Source organism: Hypanus sabinus, chromosome 31 (assembly GCF_030144855.1).
Source record: "Hypanus sabinus isolate sHypSab1 chromosome 31, sHypSab1.hap1, whole genome shotgun sequence".
NCBI classification, from domain to species: Eukaryota; Metazoa; Chordata; class Chondrichthyes; order Myliobatiformes; family Dasyatidae; genus Hypanus; species Hypanus sabinus.
The window spans coordinates 38432066-38457260 of record NC_082736.1 but is presented as its reverse complement, the minus strand read 5'-3'; the positions used below and the strand labels follow the sequence as shown (position 1 = coordinate 38457260).

At 46.5% G+C, this 25195-nt stretch overlaps 1 protein-coding gene across 1 annotated transcript in view; it reads right to left on the bottom strand.

Moving 5' to 3' along the window:
• LOC132384107 (neurexin-1-like) overlaps positions 1 to 25195 on the bottom strand; it is a 1241271-nt gene that overhangs the window by 1036057 nt on the left and 180019 nt on the right. Inside the window, exons 5-6 of the mRNA XM_059955449.1 lie at positions 18497 to 18521; positions 5408 to 5467 (exon numbers count right to left, since the gene is read on the bottom strand). Coding sequence (XP_059811432.1) covers positions 5408 to 5467; positions 18497 to 18521 — 85 coding nt within the window. The remainder of the gene's footprint in view (positions 1 to 5407; positions 5468 to 18496; positions 18522 to 25195) is intronic.

Sequence of the window (25195 nt, the reverse complement as noted above, 5' to 3'; positions counted from 1 at the left end):
GGAGTCTAAGACCAGAGGACACAGATAGAGTGGATGTGGAGAGGATGTTTCCTGTAATGGGGGAGTCTAGGACCAGAGGACACAGATAGAGTGGATGTGGAGAGGATGTTTCCTATAGTGGGAGAGTCTAGGACCAGAGGACACAGATAGAGTGGATGTGGAGAGGATGCTTCCTATAGTGGGGGAGTCTAGGACCAGAGGGCACAGATGGAGTGGATGTGGAGGGGATGTTTCCTATAGTGGGGGAGCCTAGGATCACAGATAGAGTGAATGTAGAGAGGATGTTTCCTATAGTGGGGGTGTCTAGGACCAGGGCACAGATGGAGTGGATGTGGAGAGGATGTTTCCTATTGTGGGGGAGTCTAAGACCAGAGGACACAGATAGAGTGGATGTGGAGAGGATGTTTCCTGTAATGGGGGAGTCTAGGACCAGAGGACACAGATAGAGTGGATGTGGAGAGGATGTTTCCTATAGTGGGAGAGTCTAGGACCAGAGCACACAGATAGAGTGGATGTGGAGAGGATGTTTCCTATAGTGGGGGAGTCTAGGACCAGATGATAGAGATAGAGTGGATGTAGAGAGGATGCTTCCTATAGTGGGGGAGTCTAGGACTAGATGGCACAGATAGAGTGGATGTGGAGGGGATGTTTCCTATCGTGGGGGAGTCTAGGACCAGAGGGCACAGATAGAGTGAATGTGGAGGGGATGTTTCCTATAATGGGGGAGTCTAGGACCAGGTACAGCCTCAGAATAGAGGGACGTCCATTTAGAACAAAAACGAAAAGGAATTTCTTTGCCCAGAGGGGAGTGAATCTGTGAAATTCATTGCCACAGATGGCTGTGGAGGCCAAGTCATTGTGTCTATTTAAAGTGAGGGTTGATAGGTTCTTTGTTAGTCAAAGGTTACTCAGAGAAGGCATAAGAATGGCGTTGAAACTGAAGGTACATCAGATGTAATGAGATGTGAGACAGGCGGTTCAAACACATACACTCTGCACCCCATTGCTCTGTTCAATCAGAGCTTGATGCTCCCTGATCGCCTTCTCCTGACCTCCAGTGCTGTCTGTGTGGAGTTCACATGATCTCTCTCTGACTGCACAGACTTACCCTGACTCGGGTTTCCTTCCACATGTGGGGCTGGTGGGTTAATCAGTTCCCCCAGAATGTGGGTGAGGGCATTGACCTGGGAGGGGGAAATGGTGGGTTAATCGGTTCCCCCAGCATGTGGGTGAGGGCATCGACCTGGGAGGTGGAGATAGTGGGACTGTGTGGATTAGTGAAGCACGGGTATCATTGGGCACTTGCTGGGGTCAGCACAGACTCGATGGGCCAAAAGGATGAAAGGGTTAGAGGGAATGTAGGAGATTGGTGAAGGTAAGCAGTAAGAACCATCCTTGGTAACGTGGTCATTCGACCCATCCATGCTCTGCTGGTATTTCTGCCTATTCCTGCCTCCTCTCATCCCTTCTCTTCTGTCCTCTCTCCCTCCCCCCTCAACCCCTCCCTGTGGGAGCAAATCTCACATTCCCTCCATCCCAGCCCTCCGGGAAAATGGATTTCTCTGGAATTTCCAGCTTGATCCTCAACATCAGCAGCTGCTGGTTCTGGGCTCCTGGGCATAAAATTATGAGGGCATTGATCAGATGAGAGATCACAATCCTTTCCCCAGGGGTGGGGAATCATGAACTAGAGGGCACAGGTTAAAGCTGAGAGGGGAAAGATTTAATAGGATGGGATGGGATGAATGTAGGAGTCACTTCCACAGGGAAGGGTTGAGGGGAGCACATCTACACGGAGTGTTGTCACAGGAAAGCAGCATCCATCATCAGAGATCCCCACTGTCTAGGCCATGCTCCCTTCTCACTGCTGCCATCAGGAAGAAGGTACAGGAGCCTCAGGACTCACAACACCAGGTTCAAGAACAGTCTCTACCCCTCAACCATCAGGCTCTTCAACAAAAGGGCTACACTCACTTGCCTAACCATTGAGATGTTCCCACAGCCAATGATCTCACTTTAAGGACTCTTTATCTCATGATCTCATGTTCTCATTATTTATTGCTATTCATTTATATTTCCACTTGCCCAGTTTGTTGTCTTCTGCACTCCGGGTGATCTTTTATTGGTCCTGTTATAGGTACTATATAGATTTGCTGAGTACGCCCGCAGGAAGATGAATCTCAGAGTTGTATATGGTGATGTATATGTAATAAAATCTGCTTTGAACTGTGAACTTTGAACTTTGCTAAGTGACGTGCTTGAAGCGGGTTCATTAAGAACATTCAAAAGCACTTGCTCAGATATGTGAATGGGAAAGGTTTAGTGGGATATGGAATGGGGATTTGCTTTGATGGAAACCTTTCCTATAGTGACTCGGATCAGAAGGCGCAGTCTATCAATACAGGGATGTCCATCTAGAACAGTGGTGAGGAGGAATTTCTTTAGCCAGAAGGCAACATATCTGTGGAATTTGTGCCTTTTTCAGCTGTGGAGGCCAAGTCACCGGGTATTTTGAAAGCAGAGGTTGATAGGTTCTTGATCAGTCAGGGTGTCAAAGGTCATGGGGAGAAGGCAGGAGGATAGGGTTGAGAAGGTAATAAATCAGCCATGTTGGAATGGTGGAGCAGACCCACTTGCTCATCATTATCAGAAGGGGGAGGCTGGGAGATGGAAGTTGAAGCAGGAGAAACACCAGCAAAGGAGAAATAGGCATATTTCTAGACTGATTCCGCCTGGTGATGTCACTGCAGGCGTTCCCATAGCAACTTTAAAGGGCCTCACATCACATTGTTTCTGCTGTGCTACAGGATTTCAGAATAATGGCTCCCACATCGCTCGGGGAAACAAGCAGATGCTGGGGATCCTGTAGTAGGGGACCCACCTCCTAGCACACCAAGGCTTTCCCACTCGCCTGGCTGAGTCTGGCTCCAGAAACTCCCAGTGCCCAGGACAGGGCAGACCGCCCAATCCATAAATCAAAGGTTATGAAGAGAATGGGGTTGAGAGGGATAATAAATCAGCCATGATGGAATGGTGGAGCAGACTTGATGGGCTGAATGGCCTAATTCTGCTCCTACATTTAAATAGATCAGGCCATTGGGCCCATCAAGTCTGTTCTACAATTCAAACATGGCTGATGTACAACCCCCAGTTTCTTGACCGTTACGCCTTCTCCCTGTAGGACCCTTACCAATCAGAATTTATCAACCTCTGCCTTAAATACACTCGGGCACTTGGGGAGCTCAACACTGTCACAGCAGCCCAGTGATCGACAGTCCATCTACCCTCCCGCCACAACACCCATAGATCACAAAACCACAAGATACCAGAATGGAACTTGGCTATTCTGCCCATCGGGTCTGTTCCACCATTCAATCGTGGTTAATTTTCCCACCCCATTCTCCCTGTAAGCCAGTCGAAAAGTTATCACCCTCTACCTTAAACCACTTGGTGACTGTCGAGCAGCTTGACTATGCTGGGGCTAGAGGATCCCACTGATCACCACCCCATCCCTCCCACCGGCACGCAGCCTCTGCACTTTGCACAAAATGCACAGCAGTTACTTGCCCAGGCTGTACCGAGAGCCCCACCTAGACTCCTACCAACACTACACTCCCCTTGGCACAGATATTAAATTAAACGCAAGTGCTTTCTTTCTGTTTCTGACTGAAATTCCCATGCGATTATAAGCGATAAGACCCTACCTTTGTTAGAAGGCCTAACCTCTATAATTGCACCGTTTCACTGGAATCTGCTAATCAATATTTAAAACGCCAAGAGACACTGACTGTTAAATAACTGTTTAGGGGTTAATCTTTTTAAAGATTAATTAAATGGTGCAGATTAATCTAACATTATTAATGCGTGAGTGAGGTCCCATTATAGACTTGGAGAGGCTTCTCTGTGTTCAATCTTGAATTGCAAGGTCACCTCTGTAGAATTCAGGGGAACAGAACATGAAGCGTCGAACCTATATGTGCTGAACAGGATGTCAAATTAAACTGAATCCCCTCTGCTTGTACATGGTCCATGGTCCTCCATTCCCTGCACATGGTCTGTCTCCCCCCCATTCCCCCACACATTCACGTCTGTCTAACAGCCTGTAAACACCTCTACCATATCCGTCTCCACCCCCACCCCCGGCAGCTCAATCCACACAACGTGCTCTGTACATCTTCCTTCGAACCTACCCCCGCTCACCTTTCTGGACATAAGACCATCGGACATGGGATCAGAGTTAGACCATTCAGCCCATCGAGTCTGCTCTGCCATTTCATCATGGCTGGTCCATTTCCCTCTCAGCTCCGATCTCCTGCCCTCTCCCCATATCTCTCCGTGCTCTGACCAATCAAGAATCTATCACCCTCTGTCTTAGGTGCCCACAGTTACCTGGCCTCCACTCTATCTAGTCCTTTCAACATTCAATAGCTTTTAATCAGATCCTCCCTCATTCTTCTAAACTCCAGAGACTAAATGCCTAGAGCCACCAATTACTGCTCAGATGATAACCTTTTCATTTCTGGAATCACCCTTGTGAACCTCCTCTGTACCCTCTCCGAGGTAGCACATCCTTTCTTAAATAGGGGGTCCGAAACAGCTCCAAGTGAGGCCTCACCTGGGCTTTAGAAAGCCTCCACATCACATCCTAGCTTTTATATTCTCCTCCTCTCGAAACAAATGCTTACATTGCGTTTGCCTTCCTCACCACAGATTCGACCTGCAAATTACATAATCAATAAGCCTCCATTCCCAGTACACTCATGTGTCTGTCTAACAGCCTCCCACTGTGAGGGGACCAGAAAGAGACTTTTTTTAAAGGTAGAGAATCAGCATGTGCTGGTCCTTTCCGGCCCCTCGAGTTGTGCTAACCGGCAACCCCCAACATCTCCGTTGACCCCTACCTAATCACGGGACAACTTACAATGGCCAATTAACCTACCCAGTACGTCTTTGGATTGTGCAATGGACCCAGACTACTCAGGGGAAATCCACGTGGATGTACAGAGAGAACAGATAGATGTCTGGAACGGGATTTGGGGAAAACCCACAGATACGTGCAGAGAGAACTACAGATGACTCCAGAACTAAACTCCATACTGAGCTCTAATATTGTGAACTGCTACACCACCAGAGTGCTAACTTCTCCATCAATGCTGACGGGCCAGGAAAGCAGTTCAGATTTAGTCTTGGGTTTCTTTTGGCTGCAGTATCTGGTCCCATGGACGGGTGACCTGTAGATCTGATCCTGCCCACTGGAAGGGTTCATTGAAGCCCCCAAAACACACAGACACACTTGCCCAGCCCACCTCCCCTCCACCGCCCACTGCCTGATGGAAAACTCCTCCTCGTCTCCATCAGCTCCTCACTTAGCCATTCAAACTCTCACCTGGTGTCTCCCGCCTCACACCGATCCCAGACTCTGGTTCGTCCCTAAAATGGGTGTCCGGGGCACCACCTCTCCCAGCCCCTCAACTGCACACCGGCCCAGATCACTGCTGCCACCCCCACAAACCTCATCTCTGTAACCACTTTTGGCCCCTACCCCTCCCCGTCTCTGTAAAACCCTCCAGCCCCTACAACCCCTCCCTGTCTCTGTCAACCCCTCCTGTTCCCACACCCCTCTCTGTCTCTGTAACTCCCTCTGACCCCTACACCCTCCCTGTCTCTGTAACCCCCTCCAGCTCCTATAACTCCTCCCTGCCTCTGTAACCCGTTCCAGCCCCTACATCCCCTCCCTGTCTCTGTAACACTCTCCTACACCTACACCCCTCCTCATCTGTGTAAATCCCTCCAGCTCCTACACCCCTCCCTGTCTCTGTAAAGCCTTCCAGCCCTGACACCCCTCCTTGACTCTGTAACCCCTTCCAGCCCCTACACCCTCCCCATCTCTTTAGTCCTCTTTGGCCCCAAACCCTTCCCTGCCTCGGTAACCCCCTCCAGCCCCTACACCCCTCCCATCTCTGTATCCACAAAATTGTAAATTGCCCTTTGCCTCCTCCTTTACCTCCCGTTTTGAGGTTTGGTTCAGACCCTGACTCCCTGACGCAGTCCCTGAACCCCAACCCCACCCCACCCTGTGCTTGGACCCTTGGCTGCTGTAGTTAGTGGTGCACAGCCTGTTGTGGAAGGGTTAATGGTGATGGACTGTGTTTCAGCTCAGGGCTGGCGGAAAATGTCTGCTGGCTGATCTATAAGCCCATCTGCTCTCTCTGACTGTGAGCTGGAGGCAGCCCTCGCGTCCTCAGCCTGTAATTGATGTTAGGGAGGGCTACAGGCTGTGGGTTGCCGACAGACAGAAATACTGCTCGCTTCTCCTCCAGACAAAGCAACCCTCTCTGAGAGCAGATATGGCCGATAGCAGCTCTGTACAGTGATTCATCTGGTCCTGTTCATAACAACACGTCCATACTGTATACAGTTATGCTAATCCCAGCATACAGACCGCTCGTCAGGCGCTCCAGACCAGTTCAGAAGCAAGTGAAAACCTGGCCAGCAGGAGCCATCTCTGCTCTTCAAGACTGCTTTGAGCACACTGACTGGCACTTATTCAAGGAGGCTGCAACTAATGGTGACTCTACCAGCATCAGAGTACACAGCATCAGTGACCAGCTACATCAGCAAGTGCATCGACGATGTCACTGTGTCCAAGACCATCACTACAGGTGCTAACCAATAGCCATGGATGACCGCAGAGGTGCGTGCACTGCTGAGGACTCGTGACTCCACCTTCAGAGCAGGTGACAAGGCAGCCCTAACAACAGCGAGGGCCAAACTGTCCCGGGCCATCAGAGAGGCAAAGTGTACACATGCCCAGCGAATCCACAGTCACTTCCAGGACAGCAGCGACATGCAGCGCATGTGGATGGGCATTCAGGACTTCACCTGCTACGGGTGATGCCTCCCTCCCAGATATGCTGAATTACTTCTACGCTCATTTTAAGGCAGAAAATGATGTGGCGGTGAGGAAGTACACCTCTCCTCCAAATGACCAGGTGCTGTGTTTCACCATGGCCAACGTGAGAAGAACCCTGTGCAGAGTCAACCCACGGAAGGCTGCTGGACCAGACAACATCCCTGGTTGAGTGCTCAGAGGATGTGCAGACCAGCTAGCAGATGTTCTCACTGACATCTTCAACATCTCCCTGAACAGCACCACCGTTCCAACGTGCTTCAAGGCCGCCACCATCTTCCCCGTGCCGAAGAAGTCTTCAGTGTCCTGCTTCAATGACTACTGTCCCGTTGCACTCACATCCATCATCATAAAGTGTTTCAAGAGGCTCGTCATGAGGCGTATCAAGACCCTGCTGCCCCCCTCATTGGACCCCCCGCAGTTCACGTACCTTCCCAACCACTCAACAGACGACGCCATTGCCATCACCCACCACCTGGCCCTAACCTAACCCACCTGGGCAAAAAAGACACGTTCGTTCGAATGCTGTTCATAGACTTCAGTTCAGCATTCAACACAATCATCCCTCAGAAACTGATTGGAAAGCTGAAACTGCTAGGCCTGAACACCTCCCATTGCAACTGGATCCTAGAGTTCCTGACTGGAAGACCTCAGTCAGTTCAGACTGGAGACAGCATCTCCAACACCATCACACTATTCACTCTGCTGACCCACAACTGTGCTGCAACACACAGCTCGAATCACATTATCAAGTTCGCCGATGATACGACCGTGGTGGGTCTCATCAGCAAGAACGACGAGTCAGCAAACAGAGAGGAGGTGCAGTGGCTAACGGACTGGTGCAGAGCCAACAACCTGTCTCTGAATGTGAACAAAACAAAAGAGATGGTTGTTGACTTCAGGAGGGCATAGAACGACTACTCCCTGCTGAACATCGACGGCTTCTCAGTAGAGATCGTTAAGAGCACCAAATTTCCTGGTGTTCACCTGGAGGAGAATCTCACCTGGTCCCTCAACACCAGCTCCATAGCAAAGAAAGCCCAGCAGCGTCTACTTTCTGCAAAGGCTGAGGGAAGTCCATCTCCCACCTGCCCCCCCCATCCTCATCACATTCTACAGGGGTTGTATTGAGAGCATCCTGAGCAGCTGCATCACTGCCTGGTTCGGAAATTGCACCATCTCGGATCGCAAGACCCTGCAGCGGATAGTGAGGTCAGCTGAGAAGATCATCGGGTTCGGTATTATTAACTCATCGGGGTGATTGATAAGTTCATGGCCTAAGGTAGAAGGAGATGAGTTATTAACTTCAAACTTTCTGCATAATCACTGAAAGAGTTGACCTCTATGTGCATGTAACAAGAGCTGTATAACTCATCTCCTTAGGCCACGACATATCAATTACCCATCTGTGGACACTTTCTGGAGGTCTAAGATCCGTATTTTCCATGACTGCTGGACTAAGTGTGTAAATGTAGGAAGGGACTATGTTGAAAAATAAATGTGCTAGGTTTTCTACAATTGACTCAATTCTACAATTCTCAATTCTACAATTTTCTACAATTAGGCCAAAAACTTATCAATCACCCCTTGTATCAAGCCCTTTCACCATTTGATAGATTTCAATGAGGTCATTCTTCTGAATTCCAGAGTATACAGACACAGAGCTTTTCATATCACAAGCTATTCAATCCTGGAATTATTTTCGTGAACTTTCTTTGAACCCTCTCCAGTTTCAGCACATCCTTTCTAACAGGCCCAAACCTGCTCTCAATATTCCAAGCGAGGCCTCCCCAGTGCTTTATAAAGCCTCAACATCACATCCTTGCTTTTATATTCTAGTCCTTTTGAAATGAATGTTAATATTGCATTTGGCTTCCTCACCACAGTCTCACTCTGCAAATTAACTTCAGGGAATCTTGCACAAGCACTCCCAAGTCCTTTGCACCTCAGTTTCTTTGTATTTTCTCTCCATTTAGAAAATTGTCAGCCCTTTCATTCTTCTACCAAACTGCATGACCATATACTTCCCAACACTGTATCCCATTTGCTATTTCTTGGCCCATTCTCCTAATCTGTCTAAGTCCTTCTATAGCCTCTCTACTTCCTCAAAACTACCTGCCTCTCCACCTATCTTTGTATCATATGCAAACTTTGCAATAAAGCCACCAATTCCATCATCCAAATCACTGACATATAACATCAATAAAAAAGAATTGGTCCCAACACAAACCTCTGTGAAACACCACTAGTCACTGGCAGCCAGCCAGAAAAAGCTCCCTTTATGACCATGCTTGGCCTCCTGCCAATCAGCCACTGCTTTGTCATGCTGGGGAGTATGGGGTGTCAGGGAGGGGTCGCAGCTCTGGTGGGGGAACATGTCGCGTCCTTTTCAGGCGATTTGTCCACCTTTGATCTCCACCTGGCACTCAGCTCCCCGTATGGCTCCCCATAGCTGTTTGCATGTGACAATAACCACACCCTGGGCTACGGCTTCAACGGGCCAGCTAGACCAGGTGAGGGTAGTTAACGGGTCTCAAACCCTCGGTGAGATAGGGAGTTGCCTATCCCAGCATGTGAAGACAGACTCTGGCGGACTGAGCGGACAAGACCAATGGAAGCTCCAACGGTCAAGAAGGCGGTCTTTGCAAGTGTTGTGGAATGCGTAGAGCAGGACAAGACATAGAAGACGTCCTGGACATCCACTGCACCTAGTCTCACCTCCAGCCGTCTTGACTTTTGTCTTACCACTGGATCCAGATGGGAATTGGGAAGAGAGAGTGAGGCTGATGCTGTGCAACTCTCCCTCACTCAAATCTCTAATGGTGTCGAGGTCTTCATCGATGACGATGGTTGAACCTTATTCATGCTAGAGTCTTTCCTGTAATACCATGGTCTCATTGCTTGTTAAGCAGCCACATGTGTGGCACCTTGTCAAAGGCCTTCTGAAAATCCAAGGACCCAATATCCACCGATTCTCCTTTGTCTATCCTGCTTGTTATTTAGAACACAGAACACAATACAGGCCCTTTGGCCCACAAAGCTGTTCTAAACATGTCCCTACCTTAGAACTACCTAGGCTTTACCCATTTCTTCAAAGAATTTCAACAGATTTGTCAGGCAAGGTTTTCCCTTGGGGAAACCATGCTGACTACAACCTATTTTATCATGTGCCTCCAAGAACCCTGAGAACTCATTCTTAATAATTGACTCCAACATCTTCCCAACCACTGAGATCAGACTAACTGGCCGATAGTTTCCTTTCTTCTGCCTTTCTCCCTTCTTGAAGAGTGGAGTGACATTTGTAATTTTGCAGTCTTCCAGAACCATTCCAGAATCTAATGATTCTTGAAAGATCATTACTAATGCCTCCACGATCTCTTCAGCCAACTTTTTTCAAAATCCTGTGGTGTAAACTACCTGGTCCAGGTGACATATCTACCTTCAGACCTTTCAGTTTCCCAAGAACCTTTTCTCTAGTTATGGTAACTTCACTCACATCATGACCCCTGACACCTGGGACACCCACCACACTGCTATTGTCTTCCACAGTGAGGACTGATGCACCCACTGTTTCATTGTCCCCCAATACTACCTGTCCAGCATTGTCTTCCAGCAGTCTGATATCCACCCTCACCTCTCCTTTACACTTTATGTATCTGAAGAAACTTTTGGTATCCTCTTTAATATTATTGGCTAGCTTACTTTAATATTCCGTTTTTGCCTTCTTAATGGCTCTTTTTTGGTTACCTTCTGTTGATTTTTAAAAGCTTCCCAATCCTCTAACTTTCCACTAAATTTTGCTCTATTAGACTGTAAAATCATCAGATAAAGGAGCAGAAGTAGGCCATTTGGCCCATCGAGTCTGCTCCGCCATTGAATGATCCAATGGTTGATCCAATTCATCCAGTCATCCCCACTCCCCTGCTTTCACCCCATACCCTTTGATGCCCCGGCTAATCAAGAACCTATCTATCTCTGCCTTAAATGCACCCAATGACTTGGCCTCCACAGCCACTCATTGCAACAAATTCCACAGATTTACCACCCTCTGACTAAAGTAATTTCTCTGCATCACAGTTCTAAAAGGATGTCCTTCAATCCTGAAGTCATGCCCTCTTTTCCTAGACTCCCCTACAATGGGAAATTACTTTGCAATATCTAATCTATTCAGGCCTTTTAATAATCAGAACGTTTCTATGAGAATCCTCCTCATTCTCCTGAACTCCAGGGAATACAGCCCAAGAGCTTCCAGAAGTCCCTCATACAGTAACCCTTTCATTCCTGGAATCATTCTTGTGAATCTTCTGTGAAACCTCTCCAATATATCCTTTCTAAAATAAGGAGCCCAAAACTGCACACAACACTCCAAGTCTGGTCTCACGAATGCCTCAACATCACATCCCTGCTCTTATATTCTATACGTCTAGAAATGCATGCCAAAATTGCATTCGCCTTATAAAACCCCTCTTTGGCTTTTATATTGGCTTTGAATTCTCTCATTAGCTACAGTTGTGTCATCTTTCCTTCAGAATACTTCTTCCTCTTTGGGTTGTATATATTCTGTGCCTTCCGAATTGCTTCCAGAAATTAATTTCCAATCAATTCCAGTCAACACAACTCTCGTGTCTCTGTAATTCTTTTTGTATTGGCACAGTCTTGCTTTTTACCTGTTGCTTGTCTGCCCTGTTGGTGCAATCCTTCATTGATTTTGTTATGGTTATTAAATCTACTGAAGAAAATTTACATTTACATTTACTGAAGCCCGTAAAAAAATGAATCTCAGGATTGTGCATATATGCTGACATACATGTACTTTGATAATAAATTTACTTTGAACTTTGCAAAACAACAAATTTCATTACCTTTGTCAGTTCTACGGTCGGGCACTGTGGAGTTTGGTAGAACTGAGGAGTCTGGGAATACAGGTCCATAATTTGTTTAAAGTGGTGTCACAGGTAGATAGGGTCATAAAGAAAACTTTTGACACACAGACCATCAAAAATCAAAGTACTGAGTACAGGAGATGGGATGTTATGTTGAAGTTGTATAAGACATTGGTGAGGTTGAATTTGGAGTACTGTGTGCAGCTTTGGTCACCTACCAAGAGGAAAGATGTAAATAAAGTTGAAAGAGTACAGAGAAAATTTACAAGGATGTTGCCAGGTCTGGAGGACCTGAATTATAGGGAAAGATTGAATAGGTCAGGACTTTATTCCTTGGAATGTAGAAGGTTGAGAGGAGATTTGATAGAGATACAAGATTCTGAGGGGTATAGGTAGAGTAAATGAAAGCAGGCTTTCTCCACTGAGTTTGGGTCATGGGTTAAGGGTGAAAGGTGAGAGGTTTAAGGATACCCTCTTCACTCAGAGGATGGAATGAGCTGCCAGTGGAATTGGTGGATACAAGGTCAATTTGAACATTTCAGTGGCATTTGGATAGGTACTCGGGTGGCAGGGGTATGGAGGGTGATAGTCCCAGTGCAGGTTGATGGGAGTAGGCAGATTCATGGTTCAGCACAGATCAGATGGGCCAAAGTGTCTGTTTCTGCTCTATGATTCAAGAACCAGAGGGCACAGGTTAATGTGAGAGGGAGAGATTTAACAGGAACCCGAGGGGCAACTTCTTCACCCAGAGGATGGTCTGTGTATGGAACGAGCTGCAGAGGAAGTGGCTGAGGCAGGTACATTAACAACATCTAGAAGATACTTGGACAGGTACATGGATAGGAAGATACAGAGTGATATGAAAATCTAGTCAGTATGGACCAGATGGGCCAAATGGCCTGTTTCCATGCTGTAGGACTCAGCTACAAAAGTGAGGACAATTTGAATCTATTCATGATCCAATAAAGGCAGCAGGTGGTTAACACGCTTAGTCAGTCCGCTACAACCTTATCTTTAATGAGGCAAGATCTGTAAAACACCTTCCCTATCATTTTCTCCATTTTCCTTAAAATAATGTCCCTGCGCATTAATTTCCACCCTGGGAAAAGGCTCTGGCTGTCCACTCGATCTGTGCTTCTTACCATCTTGTACACCTCCATCAAGTCACCTCTCAACTTCCTTCACTGCAAACAGAAAAGCTCCAGCTCACTCAACCCTGCTATTGGCTACTTCCAGCTCTTATTTCCTTTATAGTGGGTTCTGCATCCTCTCCAGCATCCCTTGGCAACGGCATGAGAGACTGAAGCAGGAGGAACCTCTTCACCTCTTTCTGACACACGTAAACAGTTTAATTAGTCTCTTGTCATTGGGAGCCTCTGTCCATTTACCGCCCATCCCGGAGGACCCCTCGAGAAGGTGGGGTGGGGAGGGGGGGTGAGCTGCTCCCTTTACCCACTGCAGCCCGTGTGGGGAAGGTGCTCTCCAAGGTGCTGAAGAGGAGGGAGTTCCAGGGTTTGGACACAGTGACGGTGAGGAGGTGGGGTGAGCTGCCCATTGAACTATTTCAGCCCGTGCGGGGAAGGTGCTCTCCAAGGTGCTGAAGAGGAGTGAGTTCCAGGGTTTGGACCCAGTGACGGTGAGGAGGTGGGGTGAGCTGCCCATTGAACTATTTCAGTCCATGTGGGGAAGGTGCTCTCCAAGGTGCTGCAGAGGAGGGAGTCCCAGGGTTTGGATCCAGTGACAGTGAAGGAGCAGTGATTTCCAAATTGGGACGGTGTGTGACTGGGAGGGAAGCCTGCGGGTCGTGGTGGAGGGAGGGGTTAGTGACGGGCTGAGTGGTCTGGATGAGTAACTGTGGTGTGTATGGTAGATGGTGCAGACTGCAGACACTGTGAGCCGGTGGGGGAGGGAGGGGTTAGAGAGGGGCTGGTGTGTATTATAGGCAGTGTTGTACCGGAGGTAGAGGGAAGAAGTGTTCAGAGGGATTGATGGGGTGTCCACAGAGAGGGCTGCTTTGTCCTGGACAGTTCAATGTTCAAAGTAAATTTATTATCTAAGTAGCTACCAAATATGCTACCAAATACCACCCCTGAGATTCATTTTCTTACAGGCATTTGTAGTAGGACAAAGAAATGCAATAGAATCAATGAAAAGCTACACACAAAGACTGACAAACAAACAACATGCAAAAGAAGGCAATTTGGGCAAGTGTAAAAAATAATAATATCGAGTAAATAGGTAAATAAGTAATACTGAGAACATGAGATGTCAAAAGTTCTTCAAAGTGAGTTTGCAGATTGAGGTGAGTGAAGTTATCCATGCTGGTTCAGGAGCGATGGTTGAGGATAATAACTGGTCCTGAACCTGGTGCTGTGTGTCCTGAGACTCTTGTACTTTCTTCCTGATGGTTGAGGGTAATAACTGTTCCTGAACCTGGTGGTTTGAGTCCTGAGGCTCCTGTACCTTCTACCTGATGACAGCAGTGAGAAGGGAGCATGGCCTGGGTGGTGGGGATCTCTGATGATGGATGCTGCTTTCCTGTGACAACACTCCGTGTAGATCTGCTCAATGGTGGGGAGGGTGTCGAGCTCTGTGAGAGTTGTTGGGGGCACACTCACCCAAGTGAGTGGGGAGTGCTCCCTCACACTCCTGACCAGGGCTGTGTATGTAGTGAGAAGTTCTTAGGGGTGTCAGAAGGTGAAACTCTCACCACATGATCTCCAGCCCCTGAGCTGCCCCAGTGGCCACGGTCCAGCAGAGTCTGCTCAGTGATGGACCCCAGGACGTTGATGGTGGGGGTGTGGTGATGGGAGTGCCACTAAATGTCAGCTCAATTATTAATAAGTGCAAACTAAACACATTGACGTTGGCAGCGGCGATAAGGTGAAGCCAGATTAATTTCTTGTAAACTGAAACCACTGCGAATAAATGAGACTTCTTGTCACACAGGAGGATGGATGCATTTCATAATCTGGGAGACACTGTGAAGACTGTCCCAGGGGCAGCTGAGGATGGAGATGGAGGGTTTGCTCACATTTCAAGAGGTTATCTGCTCAGCTGGCTCCCGTGGGATTCTCCCCCTGGGTTCAGTTCTCCCCCTGGCCCTCTCTGTCGGTGACATCTATCAAACTGGTCCTGGAAGTGGGAAAGATTAGCCCATTTAGAACATAGAACATCACAGGAACAGGCCCTTCAGCCTACACTGTGATACTGACTGAATGAACTCGTAACTAAATTAATGCTTACTAAACAAGTAACTACACGTAATTAAATGCCAAGCCAGACTGCACAGCATCAATATCCCATCATTCCCTGCACAATGTCCGTATCCCATCATTCCCTGCACATTCATGTGTCTAACAGACTCATAAGCTTTGAGAAAACTTCCCCAGCCTCCCCCACTGCTAAGAAGAGGTTTCTCTCAGGTAGGAGGAGCAAGTCCTCATAACCTGGCTGGGTAGGTTCCAACCTGATGGCATGAACATTGATTTCTCTAACTTTTGGTAATATCTTCCCTTTCTACCTGCTCTCTTTTCCTATTCCCTGTTCTGGCTCCCCTCACAGCCTTTCTCTTCTCACCAAATGCACCTGCCTCCAGGAAGGATGTAAATAAGGTTTGAAAGAGTCTCGAGAAAGTTTGCAAGGTTGTTGCCAAGTCTGAAGGACTTGTGTTATATATTGAATAGGTTAGGACTGTTTTCTTTGGAACACAGAAGACTGAGAGGATATTTGATAGAGGTGTAGAAATTTATGAGGGGTATAGATAAGATTAATAGAAAGACAATAAATGCTGGTCCCCAGAGACCCAGGGTTGATCCCAATCTCTGCTGCTGTCTGTGTGGAGTTTGCACATTCTCCCCATGACCGTGTGAGTTTCCCCGAGTGCTCTGGTCTCCTCCCACTTCCCAATAACATGTGGGAACAGTAGGTTAATCGGCGGCTGTTGGGGCAGGGGCTGGGTGGTTGGTGGTCAGCAGAAACTGGATGGGCTGAAGGGCCTGTTTCTGTACTGTAGCACTTCATGACTCTTAAGCATAAGGCTGGGCCAGCCGTGCCTGGTTAGGAGACAGAGATCAGTCCCATGGACTCTGAGTGTGTGTGGAGATCTCTCAGCACGTACACCGGACACTGTTTACAGAGGTCTGCATTGGTCTCCAGGCTTCTGGTAAAACACCATTCATGGCGCAAAGCACAGGCAGGGGCTATGCTGACATTCACCCCATGGTCAGGAATGAGAGCTGACCAAACAGGCTGTTAGTTGCCCCTGGCAGACACTCACAGGGAACAAACAGGCAGACTGCAGAGAGAGAAGTCCAGGAGCGAGTCTCCTTGTCAAGGTCATGCCTGGAGAAAGTATGTCTGTGAGAGAGAGAAAAGAGCTAGGTTGTATGCGTGTGTGAGAGAGATTTGAGTTAGTGTCCATCATGTGTGTCTGTGTGTGAGAGAGAACTGAGTTTGTGTGGGTATTTTTGTGTCTGTGCTAGAGAGAGCGGGGTTTGTATGTGTGACAGAGAAAATTGGGCTGATGTGAGTGTGTGTTTGTGTGAGTATGTATGTGTTTGAGTGTGTGTGAGCTTATGTGTTTGTCAGATGTGTGTTTGAGTATATGAGTGATTGTGTGTGTTTGAATGTGTGCGCATGTGTGTGTTTGAGTGTGCGTATCTCTTTGAGTGTGTGTGTGTGTGTGTGTGTGTGTTTGAGAGTGTTTGTATGTGTGTTTGAGAATGTTAGTATGTGTGTTTGAGGGTCTGTGAGTTAGAGTGTGTAAGTAAGTGAGCTTGTGATTGAGACTGTGTGAGTATGTGTATTTGAGTGTGTGTGAGTTTGTTTGTCAGTATGTGTATTTGAGTGTCTGTGAGTGCGTTTATGTTTGAGTGTGTGCATGTGTTTGTATGAGTGTGTATGGTGTGTGTTTGAATGTGTCTGTGTTTGAGATTGTGTGTGAGAGTATGATTTTGAGTGTGTGTGTTGTGTGTGAATGTGTGCATTTGATTGTGTGTATGTGTGTGTGTGTGTGTGTGTGTGTACTGGTGTGTGTGTCTGTGTGTGTGTGTGTGTACTGGGGTGTGTGTGTGTGTCTGTGTCTGTGTGTTTGAGTTAGAGTGTTTGTCTGTGTGTGTCTCACAAACGTGTGTTGTTTTCTGTTGACTCTGCAGACCTTGCCCACTGACCTTGTCCCCTGGTTCCCTGACTGGTAACAAGCTCCATCACGAGCAGGTTAGTGACGGCTGATCACCTAATGCTGAGGTGGACTGGGGCTCCCAGTATCACATATCCTGCACATCCTGCCCACACCAATCCCACTCCTTGTGTTTGGCCCAAAGCCTTCTCTGCCTCAGTGGACTGCATGCTTTGCAAATGTTTAGATCCCAAGATCTAGGCCATACAGCCCCTTGAGCCTGTTCCCCTAGGAGGTGATAGGTGAGACCAGGTGAGGGGGAAGGTGGGTGGGTGGGAGAGAGGGGGATGAAGTGAGACACTGGGAGGTGATAGGTGAGACCAGGTGAGGGGGAAGGTGGGTGGGTGGGAGAGAGGGGGGATGAAGTGAGACTCTGAGAGGTGACAGGTGGAAGAGACAAAGCAGAAGAAGAAGGAATTTGACAGGAGAGGAGAATGGATCATAGAAGAAAAGGAAGGAGGTGGGGAACTGAATGGAGATGATAAGACACTAGTCAGGCCAGACAGACAGACAGCCAGACAGATAGACAGACATACTTTACTGATCCTGAGGGAAATTGGGTTTTGTTACAGTCGCACCAACCAAGAATAGTGTAGAAATATAGCAATATAAAACCATAAATAATTAAATATTAACAAGTAAATTATGCCAAGTGGAAATAATTCCAGGACCAGCCTATTGGCTCAGGGTGTCTGACACTCTGAGGGAGGAGTTGTAAAGTTTGATGGCCACAGGCAGGAATGACTTCCTATGATAATACACTTGGTGTATTGTGAATAGTTTTGGACCCCATATCTCAGAAAGGATGTGTTGTCATTGGAGAGAGTCCAGAGGAGGTTCACAAGGATGATGCTGGGAATGGAGGGGTTAACATGTGAGGAGCGTTTGGCAGCTTTGGACCTGTAATCACTGGAATATGGGGATCTCATTGAAATCTACTGAATGTTGAAAGGATGAGGTAGGGTGGATGTGGACAGGATGATTCCTGTGGTGGGGCAGCCAAAGCTAGAGGGCACATCCTCAAAACTGAAGGGCACTGCTTTAGAACAGAGATAAGGAGGATTTTTTTTAGACAGAGAGAAATAAATCTGTGGGATGCTCTGCCACAGACTACAGTAGAGGGAAGTCCGTGTGTATACTTAAGGTGGAAGTTGGTCGTTTCCTGATTGGTCCAGGCATTAAAGGATATGGCGAGAAGGGAGGTGTGTGGGGTTGAGTGGGATCCAGGATTAGCCATGATGGAATGGCAGAGCAGACTCGATGGGCAGAATGGCCTAATTCTGCTCCTTGGTATTATGGTCTTATGCTGATGGGCAGGTCATAGAGTCAAGAAAAATTGCAGCACAGAAACAGGCCCTTCAGCCCATCTAAGCCATGCAGCAACCATTTAAACAGCCTGCTCACATAGATCTGCACAGGGACCATAACCCTCCGTACCCCAACCATTCCTGTACCTATCCAAACTTCTCTTAAACATTGAGATCAAACTCACATGCACCACTTGCACTCATTCCTCACCCTCACCACCCTCTGAGTGAAGAATTTTCCCCTCATGTTTCTGTTAAAATTTGCACCTTTCAAAAACATCTGTTGTCCAGTGTAATCAGGGCATTGTAACCACTTACAGCTTAAATTAAAATGCTATTATTATTGGACCATAATATGATTCATTTTTATACTTTTGTCACTGCATGTTTTTCTGCTAATGTGCTGTGTGCTGCTGGTAATGTGTTCTGCACCTTGGCCCTGGAGGAAGGTAGTTTCATTTGGCTGTTTTCATGTGAATGCTTGAATGACAACTAAACTCACAATGGGACTTGGATTATCTACAACGCCCTCAAGCCCTGCTATTTTCCTATGTTCATTGTTGGAACTGTTTTGATGACGGGGCTCAGAGGTCAGAGCGGAAAGTTATAAGTTCTAGCCGAACCCCCCACCTCAATCCAACGCTCCCGCGAGGACCTACAGAGTGGGGCACAGAGGTTACCCAGGAACTTAAAACGTAGGAGCAGAATTAGGTCACTTGGACTATCAAGTCTGCTCTGTCATTCCATCATGGCTGATTTATTATTCCTCTCAACCCCATTCTCCTGCCTTCTCCCCGTAACCTTTGACACCTTGACTACAGAACATATATCCACTAAACATATATCACGCACAGCATATAAACCAAAATATTACCACAAAGACATTAATAAATTAAAAATCAAAATGCATACAGTGCACGGCGTGAATTTGCGCATTTTCTCCGGGTTCTCTGGTTTCCTCCCACATCCCAAAAGCATGTGGTTTGGGTTTGGGAGGACAGCCCGTGTAATGCTGGTGTCAGAAGTGTGACGATAGTTGCAGGCTGCCCCCAGAACAACAATCATTGATTTGATTTGATGTAAACGGCACACTTCGCTGTATATTCAAATGTACAACTGACAAATAAAGCTAATCTTTAATCTTCATTACATTTCAAAGCATTTGCCAAGACAGAGTATAATTATAAACTGTTTTGTTTATTTTCCAATGAGCAGATATGGCTTGCGGAGGCTGATTACACTGGACAGCTCACAGTGGCTGATTACACTGGACAGCTCACAGTGGCTGATTACACTGGACAACTCGCAGTGGTTGATTACACTGGACAACTTTCAGTGGGTGATTACACTGGACAACTTTCAGAGGGTGATTACACTGGACAACTCGCAGTGGGTGATTACACTGGACAGCTAGCACAGGCCGATTACACTGGACAACTCGCAGTGGGTGATTACACTGGACAGCTAGCACAGGCCAATTACACCGGACAGCTAGCAGAGGGTGATTACACTGGACAAGCAAGATTTTGCTTCCTGAGTACTTTTGGTTCTATCTTATTGACTTTGGGCTGCTGATCATGAAAGTCACTACAACATTCCCCTACCACACACCATTCTTCTCAAATAGCAAAATTTGCTATTTTATTTCACAATTCAAGTCAGAATAACTGATGTCAAGTTCAAGGAAGGCAATTTTGTTGGTCCACAAATCAAACAGGTCATCAATATCAGGCAATTTGAGAAACTTCAAGTGGGACCGGAGAAAATCGCATGGAAGGCTTACAAGGATGTTGAAATTTTTCTTGGCGACTACAGAGCACCAAACTGCATGCAGCTGGTTGACAAGATTTTTCAAGCATACAAAACCATGAAGTGCAACATGTCACTAAAGATTCATTTTCTGCATTCCCATTTAGACTTCTTCCCTGCAAATTCAATAATGAATAAAACAAATTATACCAGGGTCCAACAGAGCAAACGGTCTGGTATCTGCAGAGAGTAGACAGTCCTGGCTTACAGAGAAAGCTGGTGGACGGCTGCATTTCATTTGGAGATTCAGAAGTCCTTCCACAAGCATCTGCTGTCTGCCAAGTCATTTTCAAATCCACTTTAATCAGGTATTCCTTTCCAAATTAATTCAATTCTTAAAGAAATTACAATTTAATTCTGCATTCGTATTGTTGATCAATTAATAACACAAATGTCTACAGATGTACCATGGAGAGCATTCTAACTGGCTGCATCACCGTCTGGTATGGGGAGGGGATGGGTGCTACTGCACAGGATTGCAAAAGGCTAAAGCAAGTTGTAAACTCAGTCAGCCCCATCATGGGTACCAGCTTCGACAGGCGATGCCTCAGAAAGGTGGCATCCATCACTAAGGACCCCCACCACCCAGGACATGCCCTCTTCTCATTGCTGCCATCAGGAAGAAGGGACAGGATCATGAAGACATGCACTCTATGTTTTAGGAACAAATTTTTCCCTTCCTGCACCAAATTTCTGAATGGACAATGAATCAATGAACACTACCTCACCATTTTTTCCACTCTTTTTATCTGAATTATTTAATTAATATGTATTTATATAAATTTATATACATTATGGATTCTGGTTAATAAGAAAATCGGTTAATTGCAGGAGCCGCTTATTGGGGACAACTCTGAAAGGACAAAACCTAACCGAGAAAATACATGGGATTTGCTTTGTTTATTTGGGACACTATGCCGGTTATTGGGGCAGAAAACAGTTGCAATAGATTCTAACCAGTGTCAGTTGTGTGCACTTGCATGGCCATTAGGCACTGCACGGAGCTTCGAGTGAACAGTTTTTAAACAGCATCAGTTGCAAATGTTTGTCCTCAAATATCAGTGATTATTGGCAAGAAATAAACAGAAAGAAAATTCAGATCTGGTTTGCTCACTGCAGATGTCAGAAACGGCCAGGAGTGAAAATGAAGCTATTTCACTACCTGAACAAGTTAGGAACTACAAAGAATTTGACGGAACGGACAATCACCTTGAATGTTACAATAAAAATGAGGAATTGGAAGATGCAATCGTCATCAGCATTGTATGAAGACAGTTCATTATCTGCATGAGGTTTCTGCACTGATTTTGCTCATTTCCAGTCAAAAGTTCGTGATGCAGATGAATTCCTCTGTCAATAAGTATTAGGAACTAATATACAGTTTTGTAGTAGTCTGATCATATTGGCAGTGCTCTAATTTGTTCAGGTTTTTCATTTAAATACATAATTTGTTTCCCAGGTAAATGGTAGCTTGTTTTTTCAACTATTCAACTATTCCCATGAAGCTTCGGCTAATTGGGCCAAAATATACTGGTCCTAATGTGTCCCAATTAGCTGGAATCTGCTCTATTTCTTATTGTAATTTACAGTTTTTGGTTATTATTGCAATGTACTGCTGCTACAAAACAACACGTTTCACCAGGTACAATATGCCAGTGATGTTAAACCTGATTCTGATTTGGCCAGTGCTGAGGAACGGGACAATAGCATAACACTGGGACAACACACATCTCCATTTCAAAGCAACACTCATGTAATGCTGGAGGAACTCAGCAGGTCAGGCAACACCTATGGCAAGGAATAAAGAGTCCACACTTCAGGTGGAGCCCCTTCATGTTGACAGTTTATTTCCCTGCATAGATGTCTGATCTGCCAAGTTCCTCCAGCATCTTGTGCGTGTTGCTTTGCAGAATCTTGTGTTTATGATTTCTATTTCAATGTGTCCCCCCACCCCCCATGTGCTGTGTGCTTTTTAACAACACAGTGCATGGACAAGTAGTTGTTGGTGTCCTGGTCTTTAGCAGGTAGCCAGCCGGACAGAAAACAGAACCCACTGACTGGGAAAACATTGTGGAACTCACAGAGACTTCTTCTGGTAAAAGCAGGCAAAGTTCTCCAAAGGAACAGCATGAGTTACAATCAAATCCATGCATCAAGCCAATTTCAACAACAGTGCAGCCACAATGTATTACTTTGAGTGTATCCTGGAGTTAGGCGATATTAATTTCAACAGCAGCGGTACTCAGACCTAAACGTGGATTGTAGACTGAGTTTCAGATACCTTGGCTACACTTTCTCTGGTGACAAGTAGATCCTTCACAAGACCAGGAGACCATTTCCTGCAGACAATTATATCGGACGTGGGCTTCCCGGGCTGATCCAGCCCCAACCCCTACCTGTCCCTGAGAAGACCCTAAGACCATACAATCAGGCCATCTTTCCCATCGAGCCCGCTCCACCATTTCATCATGGCTGATCGATGGGAAGGCGGGAGCAAGCCTACCTCTGGAACTGCTCCTGTCCATAGGTGTGGGTACACCCATGGAGCTGCTGGGGAAGAAGTTTCAGGACTTTGACCCAATGCTGGTGAAGGGACAGCAAGACATTTCCAAGTCCGGGTAGAGGTGGGGCTTGGAGGGCAACCTGGTTAGACCACACTTGGAGAGTTGTGTTCTGTTCCGGGCACCTCATTACAGGAAGGATGTGGAAGCTTCAGAGAGGGTGCAGAGGAGTTTTACCAGGATGCTGCCTGGTCCAGAGAGCATGTCCTGTGAGGAAAGTTTGAGCGAGCTACCCCTTTTCTCTTTAGAGTGAAGGAGGATGAGAGGTGTCTTGATAGAGGTGTACAAGATGATAAGAGGCATTGATCGAGTGGATAGCCAGAGACTCTTTCCCAGGGCAGAAATGCTAATACAAGGGGGCATAATATGACGGTGATTGGAGGGATGTATTGTGGGGATGTCAGAAGCAAGTCTTTACACAGAGTGGTGGGATAGTGGAATGGGTTATGGTAGAGGTAGATACACCTGAGGCACTTAAGAGACTCTAAAATAGGCACAAGGATGGTAGGAAAATGGAGGGTTGTGTGGGAGGGAAGGGTAGGCAAAATATTCCACGCACCCACCACTCTCTGGGTAAAAAAAAAATTCCCCATACATCTCCTTTAAACTTCCCACACCAAACCGCCCTCCACCCCAATGTAGGGCCTCGAACTGAAATGACGGCTATCTCTGACCCCCACCCCACCCCCCTACAGATGATGCCTGATCCACATTTTGTGTGTGTGTGTGTGTGTGTGTGTGTGTGTGTGTGTGTGTGTGTGACTAGGGATGAGACATTCTGACCCTGGGAGGACACGGCTGCCAGCTCTATCTGAGAGAGCAGGGTGACCTGCAGAGGCCACAAACTGTGATGCAGGAGCTCCGGATTGAAGTGTCGAAATATCATTTTTCTTGCAGTTTAACTCTGCTGTATTTTCTCGTATTTTATATAATCTCCAATATATTTCGTAATATCAATAAGACTGAAAGAGAACAGAGAAAATGTACAAGGACATTGCCGGGACTTGACCTGAGTTATAGGGAAAGGTTGAACAGATTAGGTCTTTATTCCTTGCAGAATAGGAGATTGAGGGGAGACTGGAACCCGAGTTATGAGTTAAAGGTGGTTTAGACAGATATATGGATAGGAGGGTGTGGAGGACTGTGGTCTGGGTCTGGGTTGATGGGACGAGTTAGTTTGGAGAGGTACATGGATGGGAGGGTGTGGAGGACTGTGGTCTGGGTCTGGGTTGATGGGACGAGTTAGTTTGGAGAGGTACATGGATGGGAGGGTTTTGAGGGCTGTGAGTCGATGGGACTAGGCTGAACAATAGTTCGACAGCACTGTAGCATCGTGAATAGCACAACATTTTACCATGCCAGTAATCCGTGTTCAATTCTTGCCACTGTCTTTGAGGAGTTTGTACGCTCTCCCAGTGACCATGTGGGTTTCCTCTGGGTGCTCTGGTTTCCCCCCACAGTCCAAACACATACCAGTTAGTAGGTTAATTGTTCATTGTGAAGTGTCCCTTGATTCATTGAGGATTAGTCCAGGGAATTGGTGGGCGATGCAGTTTGAAGGGCTGGACAGACCTATTTCATGCTCTCTCTCAATAAATAAATAAAATACCTTAGCAAGGACTAGATGGGCTGAAGGGCCTGATTCTGTGCTGTGTTGTTCTATGAATCTGTGAGCATTCAGTTGTTCAGTATTTCTTCCTGTAAGTATGGTACTGTTTCTTCCGTAGTTTCCAGTAGCCAGTGTCACACTGTTTAATCTGGCTGCTTCATAGGTTAATTGTTCACTGAATTTGTATTATCTCTTGTCCGATTACAAGACTCTGCTGAGCCTGGAGTGATCTGACTGAAGCTCCGAGTCAGAGTCACCACACTGCTCAATCCCAGACTTCTGCAGATACAGAGCTGGGGTGCACAGGGAAGCCGGTACAGTGTTACCTGCCCTGTGGGGATGTGGCTCATCGGGCAGAGTTTGACAATATACAGAGGACAATGCAGAACATGGAAACAGTGGAACACATTTCCTTCACACTGTTGTTATATTAAACAAGAAATCTACAACTCACAATTTCAGTATTATTTATGTACTTGCTTATCTGTCTATTTATCCATCTGTGTATCTATCTGTCTGTGTATCTAACTATCTATCTATCTGTCTGTCTGTGTATCTATTTATCTGTCTGTCTGTGTGTCTATCTGCCTATCTATCTGTTTGTCTTACTTGGCATAACTAACTTATTATTATTTAATTATTTATGGTTTAACATTGCTATATTTCTACACTATTCTTGGTTGGTGCGACTGTAATGAAACCCAATTTCCCTTGGGATCAATAAAGTATGTCTGTCTGTCTGTGTATCTGTCTGTCCATCTGTCTGTGTATCTATCTATCTATCTGTCTGTCTGTGTATTTATCTGTCTGTGTATCTATCTGTCTATCTGTCTGTGTATCTATCTATCTGTGTATCTATCTGTCTGTGTATCTATCTATCTATCTGTCTGTCTGTGTATTTATCTGTCTGTGTATCTATCTGTCTATCTGTCTGTGT